Here is a 13,732-nt window from a genome sequence, read left to right as displayed (position 1 = left end):
GTTCAAAATTTCACTGCAATCCATCAAATATTTCAGTCTGAACCAAAGTAAAGGACCGACATTACCATGCCCAGAGCCAAACCATTAGAAAGGCTAATAAAGACATCATGCTGAGAACTTTACATGTGCTGTACTCTGAGTATACAGCCTCACAGGGAAGCAGCATTATGATTCAACAACAATCAGTAGCTTTGAGTCTGACAGAGCTTCACACATTAATATCCAGCTTTTCCAAACACACAACAAACAAGTGCACTCGCCGCGTTTTTACTAATTGTCGTGCCAATAATTAGCCACTGTGTTCACTAACGATACAAGTCTGCTCAAGCATACAAACAAGCTCCACTTACGCTCCATAAACATATTAGATTATTATCGCCCCCTCCTCAGCTACACGCTAATGAAAATACTGACATCCTAATTTGCGTGTTGTAATAAAAGCGGGGAACGACTGGATCCATGCTGCGCTCTGTTTTCAAACCCTCAGGCAGAAAAACAAGTACACGTACAGTACAGTACTTTCTGTGACTAGAAATCCCTTCAACGTCCTTCCAAGAGCACCTCTATTTCTGAGAGCGACAAAATGTGCTGTCCTCTGTTACTGTTCATGTGAGTTAAAACTGAGGGTGCACAGGTGAGTGTGACTGAATTCTAGCAGTATTTTTTATCCTTTTTTCTTTCTGCCATAGAGAGGATTTCAGAGCTATTATTATTAATCTGAGCAGGTCAGGTCATATTAGCCGGCTCACCGAGATATCTCTGTGTGAGAAACACTGAATGTTCTGCAGCAGAGATGAGTGATAATTAAATGTTATTGTTCATAGACACTCAGTTTAATCTAATGCTGATATGATCATATAATGTCATTGTTTTAAGAGCAAATACTGTACAAATTAAATCAAAAAGTTATTGAAGCTTTTGATTTGTTAACAGTAGAACACATTTCTTTGCACTTAACATTAAATTGATAATAAAATATATACTTTTGAATACATTTGACATATTACAACATACTTTAATACTGGAAAAATAGTTAAAATTTAATTTCTTGATATTGCCGTATCACTGAGCCTTATTTTGTGGCTATTGACACGATGAAGTATTGATGCTTAAAGCGGCATTATATTTTCATATTAACAGAAGAAAAGTAAATTTTCAGCCCAAAAATGGCTCAAATGTAATGATTTATTTTCTTTTCCCTGCTCTATATCATTTTAAATTTAATATCTTTGGGTTTTGGACTGTTGGTCGGACAGAACGATACATTTAAAGACATAATCTTGGACACTGAGTAACTGTATGGACATTTTCTTTCTATTTTCAGACATTTTAAAGACTAAATGATTAACCGATAAAATAATCAGCAGATAACTCGACAATGAAAATAATTGTTCGTTGCAGCCCTAAACTCATAGTGGGTGAAATTTAACTGCAACTAGATAAACACTTTACCTTTTACCTTTTTACCTTAAAGCAATGTTAAGGATATTTAAATCCATAAGCGTGGAGAATAAGGACCACTAACATGTTACTGCCCCTGAAGACAGACATTGTTTCTTATTTAGGATACCTGAACTACACAACTCTTTTTTTCCCATGATTCAGCTTAATTATCCTTTACCTACCACCAGTCGCTGCTCAGACTTAAGACAATTACCGTTCTAAAGGTGCAGTGTGTAGGATTTGGTGGCATCTTGCTCATTCTAAGCTAACAAAAACACGATTCTTATTTTCAGGTGATTATACACTAAAGAAAACATATTCCATTTCTGCCAACATATCCCCCTAAATGCTCGACACTGGTCCTTTAAAGTCTCTTCCTGTCACACACACACTGTTATTCACAGGAAGTCTGACTGTTTCAAATGCTTCCACATTCTGTAGATGGATTTCAGCTGAGACCTGCGTCCACACACATTCAAACACAACCTCCGCTGTATGAATGTCAGAGGTGTATAATGCTTCATTTGCCACTGCTGCTCTGTCAGGATTTCAAAGCTCAAACTTTTGGAATAGATATTTCCATTTCTGACTGAAGAACAGGTGCCCATTATCGCCTTGAAGAGCAAAGAGACGAGTTGAATGCCAACGTTTTACTCCACCCTGGAGACGGCGAGTTCAGATCTTTGATGCAAATGCGGCGAGTCTTATACGCGCCCCTGCTGCCGTACATTATGTGAGCCTCAACTGTCAGCCGCCGACACACAGAAGACAGGATCAAACATAAGAGGATTCAAGGTGAAATACCTTTCTTCTGCCTCGTTGTTTGTGAGAGAGAGAAAGTCTGTGTCAAAAGAATTAAGTGCTGAGGAACAAAGATCTAACTTTTCAACTGCTCAGCTTAAAAAAAAAAAAAAGGAATTCAATGTCAAAACCACATTTTGGTATTTTAAAGTGAAGGAAGGTCAAAGCAGGACGAAAAGGGAAGTCAATCACAGGGCAAAGTGTGGTAATAAAGGCGTTAAGCTGTGTTTTGGGTCTCTTACTAAATATTCAACAACAGTGACAACAACAACAAAATAAGCTGCTGACTCTTTCGGTGTTGTTGTTGAGGAAATGTCTACGTGGTATATTTTGAATTAAGCAAATCTAATCCAAATTCAGTTCCTTTCGTTTCCTCCATCAGCAGTCATGACATATTGATCCAAGAGGCTCAGAAAGGGGAAGTTAGAATACAAAAGACAGAAAAGGAAGAATTAAATATTTGATTTAAACTAATTGTCTGCTGGATAGACAGAAACTAATGTCTTCAAAGCTTCATCAGTCTGTGAGTGTTTCTATAGATTTACATTATCTCTTCAGTTGATTCTGTCTGAATAGCAACATGTGTCAAATTAATCAATATTAAGCAAATAAAAAATGCATCTATTGTTCTAAACTCCCACACATAGAGTTATGAATTATGTAGAAGAACGACAGCTTTATATAATATTTTTATCTTTTACATAATTGGGAAAAGAAATCCCCTAGTGACCAAATCACAAATTAAGTGGGAGGGATGGCTCTCTACAGCCATATCACATCTTTGAGAACAGAAAAAAGTCAATGTTGTGGGTATGCATGAGTCTCCTCTTCACAGATATGCCCACTTTATGATAATCACATGCAGTTCGGGGAAAGTTATAGTCAAGTCAGCACACTGACACACTGACAGCTGTTGTTGCCTGTTGGGCTGAAGTTTGTCATGTTATGATTTGAACATTTTTTTTATGTTAAATGCAGTACCTGTGAGGGTTTCTGGACAATATTTGTCCTTGTTTTGTGTTGTTAATTGATTTCAATAATAAATATATTCATACATTTGCATAAAGTAGCATGTTTGCCCACTCCTATGTTGATAAGAGTATTAAATACCTGACAAATCTCCCTTTAAGGTACATTTTGAATAGATAAAAGATGTGCAATTAGTTTGCGATTAATCACGATTAATATTTTAGTCGACTGACGGCCCTAATATAAAATTATTTTTATATTGAAATTGTGAAAAATATCCCAAATTCTCTGGCTTAATTTCCCTCTGGCTGACCCTTGCATCCCTCACAAAGACCAAATGCTACAAACTTCATCAACAGAAAATTTTAAAACCAGAATTACCACCTGAGATATCACATTCACGAGAATGGGACGGACGTGAGGTCACAATGACCTTTGACCAATAGAATCTAATCAGTTCATCCTTGAGACCAAGTGGATGTTTGTTCCAAATTTGAAGAAATTCTCCCCAGGCGTTCCTGAGGTATCTGCCGTTCGTATATCCTGAACTGCTGTGTTGTATCATTCTGTGATTTTTAAACTTCTATTTATTTCTAAGAAAATGTCCGATGAAGATCAGTTTTATTCTAAGTCTCAGCCCGAGAGAAAATCTCGCACTAGTTCGCTTTTTAGTGAACTGTTTGTCTCCTTCTCTACAGATCCTACCTGTGACGGGGTGAAACCGGACATCCTGAAGGCGGAGTGGACCAGAGGAACTTCAGCTTTCAGCAGCATCTCCACATAGTGAGCTGTACACCAGTAAACAGGAGGGATTCCTGATTCAGCTACTTCCACAGGAACATGGACCTGTCACGACAAACACAAGCTGTTTTTTTAATCTCTTTTGATCTCAGAACATTTTTAGATTCAAGGTAGAGCTCTATATCTGTAAATAACGTCTAACTTTGCTTTCATTACTGGTGGATATTCAAACATAAAAACAACACAAGACACATCAAGTACAAGCTCCTTGTTTTGTATTCAGCGCTGATACAGAGATAAAAAACAGTCTTGAACACTTTTATTAGCTTTTACTTTGAGTAATGAAAATAGAAACAGTATGCTGCTTTGTGTTCACATACAGGTTTGTGTGTGTGTCCATGCCTATATTCCCTCCTAAGCTTGCTGCTGCCTCTTAATTATTTGTGCCCTTTCTGTTTTCCGTGGTATTGACAAAATCGACCACGTTGAGTAGTTGGAGTCTAACTGCTGTGTGGAGAAATTCACCGGCTGCATCTGCATCAAACACACTGAGAGCACGTAACACGCGTTCAGTCGAGTCAAATTGAGCTGTATTGACTTCGACTGGAGACGACGAGATGACAGAGGTTGGTATAATGATAAAACTTCTCCCCTGCAATTTACAATGATTGAAACCAGACTCCCGTTTAGACTTCTTCCGCTAACTTGGATTCCTTTTACTCTGTTATTTCTCCTCTTTCCCCCTCATTTATCTCTTTGAGTCGTCTTCCTTTTAGTACTCTAGAATTCCTCTCCTTTTTTCAGATGAGTAAAAAAACACCCGGTTTGTTTTTCACCGTGTTGAAAAATGAAGAAACGGAGTCAAACTGAAAGTCATTATGTGAAAAATGTTTCATCATCTTCACTTATTCTTTTTTTTTTGTTTTGCTGTGACTGTTGACGTGCTTTGTATGTAAAAGGTGGGATTAAATGAGACGGATGTGGAAGCCGTTAACAGTTGGGAGGCGGGTTTGAAACGGACGTGTTAATCCAAAATCTAGTATAAAAGAAAAACACATGAACATCTCTGAACGACACCTACGCACTTACATGCAGATGTAAAACGCTGTTCCAGCCCTAACAAAGAAGAGCTTACGATACTAACTGATTTACATGAACACTTTTTAGCCCATAATTTACATTTTTTTTCAAAGCAATCTCTAACTGTCTCCTGAGCAGCAGCAGCATGACTGAACTCTTCACAAACCAAGTAAGAATACATTAAAGCTGAAGAATGCTCCGTAGGATGATGCCTGTTTCTCAATAGAGTCTTTCAAATTTCAGGTTTTCTGCCTTTTGAGGCTTCTAAAGTGCTAAATTACTGCATATTCAAAAAAAATGATGTACGGTAGTCAACGGCGAGAGACAAATATCTTTTGATCCTGTCTGAATTGCGCCATGAATCACACATATGATGTTTGTCAGTTTTGCAAGTCAAGAAAGTCTCAGTTTGTCGTAGTATCATTTAGTTTTGTGTGAAGCCACTCAGTGAACTACATCTCTCATCTCGCACAACATACGTCACTACGTCTTATACTTCAACAGTTTTATGACAAACTGAGACTTTCTTGACTTGCAAAATTATCTTTTAAATTGACAAACATCATATGTGTGATTCATGGCGCAATTCAAACGGGATCAAAAACATATTTGTCTCCCGTTGTTGACTACTGTACATATTTTTCCGAAATAAGGTAGACTTCGCCTCTTCATTTCAGTACAATTTGACAACACAAAGTCACTTTATAAACCTGTCTAAATTTCTATCCCATTAAATTCACAGACAGAGAAGGAAATGAGAAGGTAAAGGAGCTGAAAACAACGCTTAAAAGACAAAAGTCTCTGTTCACCAAACTGAAGTAGAAGGCCAACGCAGCAACAGAGGCTTCGTTTAGTGGTGCACATTCTCACGAAACACAAAAAGCCCTTCGCCTGTGGCGAGATTGTAATAGAGGTGATGACTGAAACGTTATTAAAGGAGCAGAAAAGTAAGACAGAAATGATGTCCACTATTGGCGATGCACAACTTGGTGCTATGAGTTGCTCTCGGCCAATTTAATTTTGTCAAATTAGCTCTCAGTCCTCTGAGAGAAAAAGCCGTAGACCCCTGCTGTAGTGTTTACAGTTGTTTTGCACGTTGTTATACTCACAGAGGCATGTATCCTCGCCGGCCAGATGAATGCAGAGGTAAGCAGAGAGGACAGGTTGAGCAGCAAACTTAGAGTCCGCTCCACGTCTCCGGCCATGATGAGGAACACTGTGGAGGCCAGCCAGTCGTGGCCGGGATAACCATCCTGCTGAGTGACTGGAGGGCAGAGTTAAGGTGGAAAACATACTCTGACTCACAGCGATGCTAAACAAACATAAGCATAACTGGTTCACCCCAAACTCCCCTATCTGAACTGTACACCCAGTCAGTGATCAGGAAAGCCACTCTGATCAAGCTGGAGCCCTTTCACTCCCTCCACCAATCCTTCCAGTTACTGCCGTCAGGTTGACGCTACAAAGACCCACTGGCTCGCAAAAACATCTACAAAAAATCTTTAATTCCCTCTGCGATTATCACCCTGAAAAATTTAAAATAGGCTCTGTACCCTGACCTGTTAGCACTGTTCTGTCAACCGTGGTTTTAACAGTTTTATTTTACGTATGTTTGTGTTTAAATGTGTTTTAAATGTTTGATGTTGAGCCCCGTCAAAGGAGAATTTCGGTTGCTTTTTGACAGACAATAAAGTTTTTAGTTTTGCAATATGAAAGTGTACTGTAAAGGACGGAGGTTGTTGTATCCTGTACAGATTGTAAAGCACCTTTGAGGCAAATTTGTGATTTGTGATATTGGGCTATCCAAATAAAATTGACTTGAAGGTGGTCCATTGATAATAAATGGGCCAGATGTGGACTGAGGACTGTTTATCCTGCTTTCAAATGAGCCTTCTGTAACACAAATTCAAATGATAACAGCTTTAATGAAGAGAAAGATCCACTTTGCATGTGCAAATAATCTGAATTAAGTAACAACCTCTGCATTTTATTACTAATTATTAATGATCCACAGAGCTGTACATCAGCGTGGCATAAAAAAAAGACTAATTTGAATTGGCATATTTTCTGGCAACAGCAGGTGGTGTTAATTCAAACAACAGCATTAGTCACAAATATTATCAAAGCTGATATTTTAAAGGATATGTGGAGATCCGGTTTAAGCGTCACAAGACACTGAGTCCTTATGTTGTGTTAAATAAAGCGTTAAGCTAATACCGCTTTATTGTCAACTGACACCGCAGAGTGTCAACCACAGAGCGAGTAATGCTTTGACAGTCAATTAACCCTGATACACCAGACCATTATCTCATAGCAGAGAAACAGACTCCTACAGATGAGACTGCAAAGATTCTCTGTCGGCTGCATCATTACGTGAATTTATGATTTTGGTGATTTTGGTGTACGAGGAGTCAAGAGAGATTCTGCCGACATGAATCATTTAATACAAGGTCTCCCAGGTGGCACCTCTGCATTGTGAACAGCACATTATGCCAGTAATGACGAGAATACAAACTAACATGATTTGAAATACCAGGGTCACAACACACTCAGGCTCTTAGGTTTCTTACTTAGAGCCTTTAAAGTAGTTTATTCAGGCTCTGGAGTATTTACTCTTTGAGCTCGGTTTCATTTAGGCATTTTAATAATTAAATCAGATCCTGCTGGAAGCGAATAAGTGCCCTGATATGCAGGTCTGAATCTGACTCGACTCCAGAAAACAACCCACAGGCTATCGACACGTCTTGCTTTTTATGTCTTTCTGCTGATTTGCTGCCTTTGAATAATGTAAACCTTTAGCTTTTGTTTAGGTACAATGCACATAGGAAGATTTAATATGCAATGTGCCCTTAAAACATTCGCTGTAATAGCACGTAAAATATGCTTGACAAACTCAGAAATGATTCAGGTTATAAATAGTGAAATGTGAGGACGTTGTAACGGTGTGAGTTTAACCACTTAGTGAGCTGGGGTTATTTTGAAACTGATTGACAGACAAGCCTCATCTATTAGTAGTACACTCTGTCAAGACATCATTTTGAATGATAAAGAATTATAAATAAAGCACAGCCTGGAAAAAAACCCATTTTGATCTGCCATCACTCAAACTAAAAATATTGACTTAATTAAACAACTTCTCCTGTCCCTCTGAAATCAGTGCTTTATTTTGCATTTCCTGACTTTAACTGAGAATCTACTACTAAAACCAGATGTAGGAATTTAAAACTATCAAATTTGATCAATATATTGTACACTGTGCAATACAGTTTGCACCAGGTCAAGCTTTCTGAATCCATAAGACACATTTTAGTGGCAGAAACATTGTGGTAAATGTGCATACAGTTAAATTATTATATAATCGCACAGCATAAAAGATCTTCACTTCTTCATATTAGCTCAAATGTCAGTGTGGTCTCAGTACTACAAGAACAAATGTCAGTCTGCTTTATATTTGTGAAGCGTCTTTATCTCTACTCAGTGTTTTCAAGTTCAATTCTCCACATACAAAAGGGAACTTTCTGAAGCAGAGAGGGGAGGCCTATCAGATGCTTTTCGGAACAAAGGGAGGCTCAAGTGTTCGCTGAGACACAGATGGAGTCAGATAATCTGTATTGTGTTGATCAGACAGAGATGGACACTATCGGTCCCTCGTTGTCCTTCTCACAGTGAGACTGGTGAAGTTATTAACCTCACACTACTGCTGCTGCTACTGCACACACACAGAAATACTGTGTAAAACTGTGTCCTCTGTTGAATAACAGAAAAGATGGATATAAAATGAAAATAAAATGCAAGTATGTGTCAACATATGTGAGTGCATTATTTTATAGTGAAGTCAGCATGCCTTTTTGTATGTGTTAATGACTATCTGCACATCTGCTTTACCTCTGTAAAATGTGTTCATTTATCTGGGATGGTTTATCTTTAGATATTTCTAGATATTTTTTAACAAAAAAAAAAAATTAAAATAAAATTGACATTGCACATTTCTATGTTCTCCTAGTGTTAAGTTATTTAAAGATTTAGTTAGTAAAATTATTTTGAATTTATTATGAGATTCAGGAAACTTTTTGACTTTATTTATAAATTTCAGAGGAATATGACAATAAAGTGTAATCAATTACATACTTTTAACTGTCAGAAAACTTTTGAATCTGTTAATATAGAAAAAAAAAACTTAAATAGGGGTATTGCATAGCAGAGTACCCACCTACTAAACTTTGTCATTTAAATACATTTTAAGGTTATGGTGGGACCCCACAAATTCCATATTAATGTATTTGAACAAACGATGTTGCCCTACAAAATATGCAAAATGTCAGAGGGGGTGAATACCTTTAAAGTCACACTCGGATTCTGTAAAGGATACTGAGCTCTGAAGCAGTTTCAACTCTCTGCGTGGACAAGAAGATCTTAATATGCTTCATCAGCAGCGTCAGGTCGTTCACAGCATCTTCTGTCAGTAGCTTGAGGAAGCTGCCGTACCTGTAGATAAAAAAGACAAAACAGTGATAATGTATAAATATTTTACCACAGCCAAAGATCATCAGGCATATTTTGAAGGGAATTCCTTTAATCACAAGTTCAGCTTTTTCTTATTGTATCTGAGAAATTAAATAAAAGCTATTTCTGACAAATGTTACTCGATAAATAGATAGATATAGATAGATATTATTTTTCTATGCTCTCCCATAATCCCCTTCTTGAACTCAATTTAAAGTCACGATGGGAGATATTCGAATTAGTGAGGCCTCAGGCAAATACACAGAAGTACTCCTCAAAATTGAATTCACAAGAGAAACAATGTGGTCAGATTTAAGTCAAGGATCAATTATGAATTCATGTCTGACACGGTGCTCGGTGAGTAAGGGTCACACACTAAACATGGCGCTCCGTGTTTCTGAACTAGCTCTGAAAGTTTTCATCCGGAAACCTTCTTTCAGGGGAGGAACAGAGCAAAGAGATATGTACCCACTATATAATGTAGCAGCGGGGTGTCATTAAAAAAGAGCAGTGTGAGAACAGTAACACAAGTCAGAGGTCCTACTTTTGGGAAAATAAAGAACAGACCAGGTATTACAGTGAGCTGTGTACACTGGCTGCATCATTAGAGTGAAAACAGAAAAGCAAGAGAACCCTTACACACCTTGGACAGGTGTGGGAGCCAGTGCTCTGCTAGTAGGAGCAGAAGGGAATACTATTATCTCTACACAGCAGCATGTAGTTCTGAAGAAAAAAAAAAAAGAAGGTGGACAGCTGGCTTTCTGAAGGACACACCTTTGCGAGCTGTGGCCTTCACACAGCCCACAGAGGGCAACTGAATAGGGAAACAGCTAACATCCATGGTTGTTGTACACAATGTCAATCCCATCTGTCTGGAGAAACTGTTTTTCTATTTCTTCATGGCCTTTTCCCTTTTCATTGTTGGTGCACGATGGCAGCTCAAGAAAAAAGAAAAACAACTTCTGTGACCCTGAGGTATTGAAACCAAAACCTGGGGCCAGATGCATAAATGATGTGCACGCACAAAAAACATGCATACACAATTTCACATATGTAAACTAGTATTTATAAAAAAATAGGTATCAAGAACATGCTTATATATGTTTTTCTAGACTGAGCTCGGTGTGATGTAGCAGCCTGGTCTCCTAAAAGTTACGTTCCCATACAACGAAACTGCACTGTCAAAGATGTCTGTTTTTAACGTATCACAAATACGTTACTAACCATAGTCTGATCGGAAGTCCGCGTAAGGTGGAGGTCATGGTGGACGGGACTGTTTGTGTCCCGTGTGAAGAGTGCAAAACCGTGCTATACGAATGATCATATGAACGTTAAAAAAATGTTCATAGTGTGTGAGAAAAGAATCTCAGCCGCCGTCTGACTGCTCCTAGAGTAGTATTATTATGTTGAGGATGGCCTCTGAGCGAGGGGAACGGCGTTACCCTGGTTTTGCACTCGGCGGCTCATGTTACCGCAGTCTTGGAAAGGGAGGGGTGAGCGGAGGGGTACTCTACCTTTAAGGCCAAACCAGGATGTTTTTTATTAAACCTAACCAAGTAGTTTTGTTGCAGTTTTTTTTTTTTTTAATTTACGTTAATCACGTGTTTTAAACTGCAAACATAATCCGGCAGAAAATACGTTTCCCTCAAAACGTAACTGAGAATGCAGTTTAGTTGTATGGGAAGGTAATTTTATAGGAGACAGGGTTGGATATGGAGATGGAAAAATAAGACAGGTGACTGAATGTAATATGCTGTGTTGGGGAGCCGGCTCTCAGGTGAGCTCTGAGTGAAATTGCTTGGGGTAAGTTCATGATTGAAGTGAACTATGGTGGGAGTTTTAGAGGTGGTTTGAACATAGGTTAATGTCGGAGCATTGCTGTGTCACGAATGCAATTGTAGCCTCAGGAAACTCAAATCAGAGTAAAATGGTGGACAGAGTTTCGGGAAAGGTTTTAAAATGACTTGCAGCAGATAGCAGGCTATAACAGAGTAGCATAGAGTAGAGTGACCTGTTTAGAGTTTCACTTTATTTTTCAGGTGCATACTTGTATTTTGGGTTTCTACCAGAACATGTTTACAAAAAAAATGCTTTATTTTTCTCTTACTGGCTCTGCTGCAGCACCTCTTTTCACCCTCTGTCTGAAACGCTCAGTTTGAGCTCCTGCCCCGCCCTCTTGAAAAGCCCAGTCTGCTCTGATTGGTCAGCTGTAACCTCTGTTGTGATTGGTCAACCAAACCAAACTCTTCGGATTCTGCTCCAGCTCCGCTCTAACTAGCTTTGTTTGAGGACGTGCCAAACTAGCTGCTAGGCAGGTGTTATGCAAATGTGTTACAGTACTTTATGACATCACTAAATTACGGGAAAAAAGGCGGGACTTCAAGCAAGACGTTTCAGGCAGTTCAGGAGCAGTGTTTCTGTGGGGGAGAGTAACTTCCTTTGGCCTGGACTTTGGGTTTTATACCTTTGCAGACTTTTTACTGTACATGCACAAAAACACGACATAACACACTAAAGAAAAAAGGGAAAAAGCACAAAAGCATAATAGGTCCTCTAAGAGTCTTTTCTCGAACTGTAGTTACTAAAATGAAACTTGTAGTTCAGTGAGTGTTTCTACACAGCAGGATTCTCCTTCCTACCCAGGTTGCTGCTGTCAGAACACTGTCTAATTAAATACAGGTTTATGAGCTATAGAAAAACACCTTACAGTACATACCTGAGACAGGTGTTGATGCCCAGCTGCTCCACAGATGATAACACAGCACTCTCTACACTCTTCTCCTCCTCTGCTGTAAAACAAGGAAATTAAAAAGGAAAGGTGTTCATTACCAGGCAAGGCGATACCCAGAGGATGGGATATGGCTGGAGGTTTTGTGGGTAAAACACTCCCAAGACATCACTAACGTGGTGCGTTACGACCGTGGAGAATGGGAAAACATGACAACGTATCATGAGTTGCTACTTTCAAGGCACTACAGATGTGATGTTGTATCTAGGTAATTTCGTAGTTGGCAGTTTTACAGCGGTTGTTTGCCGTTTAATTGTGATGTTTGCGAGGCAGCATGGCATCAAGGTGACTTGGGTAATTTCACTAACAGTCAGCCACGGGTAATTTCACAGCAGCATTTTGATGGTTTAGAGCAGCGGAGTCATAACTCTGATTTTAGGAGTGTGGTGGAGTTTTGGAAGAAAATACAGTATGAACTCTTGAGCCCTGTGAGAAATCTCTTTATCTCCGAACTTTATCTGTGGAGCGAGATACTACAGCAGCTAAAAGTACTGCAGCAGGGCAGCTTTAGATCCACATGCCACAGCTTTGTACAGATCGTTGAGCTATCAGCCTCACCAGCTGCTCTCATGGGCTCTTACTTAGCACCATTAAGTGTGCAGAATCATAAAAATATATTAGTTTTTGGAGTTGCAGTTGTAATTGTGCGGAGAGACCGATGAATGGAGCAATAACTGGGGGAGGACTGATATTTTGTTTTGGAAGATGCTTCCTGGCTTTGGGGAAAAGCAATATTATTACATCTGTGCTAATGGATCCCCTGCTTCAGACGGTTTGCGGTAAGATGATGAGAAGATTTCGACAATTAATAGAAAAAGTATTATCCAGACAGCATCAGTGGCAGGGAAAACTTGAAATCCAATTTACAGACTAATGGTGCAGAAATATGAGAGGGAAATGCTAATATGGTGTCTGTAATCTACATACCGAAGTGATAATTCAACATTGTTATTATCGAAAAATCAAAGCTGAGCAATGTGGATGAATCCCAGGCCATCAAATCTTATATTAATTGAAAGAAAATAGCTCAAGATGAGGGCATGAAGCAGTGCCAGAACAACTAGTGCTGTATTTTCTCCCTCACCCTTCTCTTCTCACATATTAACATCTCTAAAAACCTCTTGCTGATGGCAATTACTGTCTAATGGAGATGAATGATCTCTTGTTGTATTTATTCCCTCCCTCCCCGTTCCTCTCTCCTGCTGTCTCTCCAGCATTGTGCCACCGGAGTCTACTTTACAGTTTGTAATAACTATAATCATAACCAAGACCAACTGTTGAGAGATGGCACCTGAAATGTATCTCTGACATTAGTTGTGACAACGTAAGATGAACACAAAACATCTACAAGGAGGCAAATGTGTGCAGCCTTAAAAATAATATGTGAAATTGAGACTGCGGAAAATT

The 13,732-nt window shown here is 38.9% G+C and overlaps 1 protein-coding gene across 2 annotated transcripts in view; it reads right to left on the bottom strand.

Moving 5' to 3' along the window:
• tbc1d32 (TBC1 domain family, member 32) overlaps nucleotides 1–13,732 on the bottom strand; it is an 83,046-nt gene that overhangs the window by 19,502 nt on the left and 49,812 nt on the right. Inside the window, exons 29-32 of one of the 2 annotated variants that reach the window (XM_037751449.1) lie at nucleotides 12,254–12,326; nucleotides 9,404–9,519; nucleotides 6,144–6,298; nucleotides 3,919–4,059 (exon numbers count right to left, since the gene is read on the bottom strand). In XM_037751449.1, coding sequence (XP_037607377.1) covers nucleotides 3,919–4,059; nucleotides 6,144–6,298; nucleotides 9,404–9,519; nucleotides 12,254–12,326 — 485 coding nt within the window. The remainder of the gene's footprint in view (nucleotides 1–3,918; nucleotides 4,060–6,143; nucleotides 6,299–9,403; nucleotides 9,520–12,253; nucleotides 12,327–13,732) is intronic. The other variant, XM_037751450.1, reaches the window with a different exon arrangement.

Source organism: Sebastes umbrosus, chromosome 18, assembly GCF_015220745.1.
Source record: "Sebastes umbrosus isolate fSebUmb1 chromosome 18, fSebUmb1.pri, whole genome shotgun sequence".
Lineage (NCBI taxonomy): Eukaryota > Metazoa > Chordata > Actinopteri > Perciformes > Sebastidae > Sebastes > Sebastes umbrosus.
Note: the sequence above shows the minus strand (reverse complement) of the source record. Positions and strands in the feature narration are given on the sequence as shown.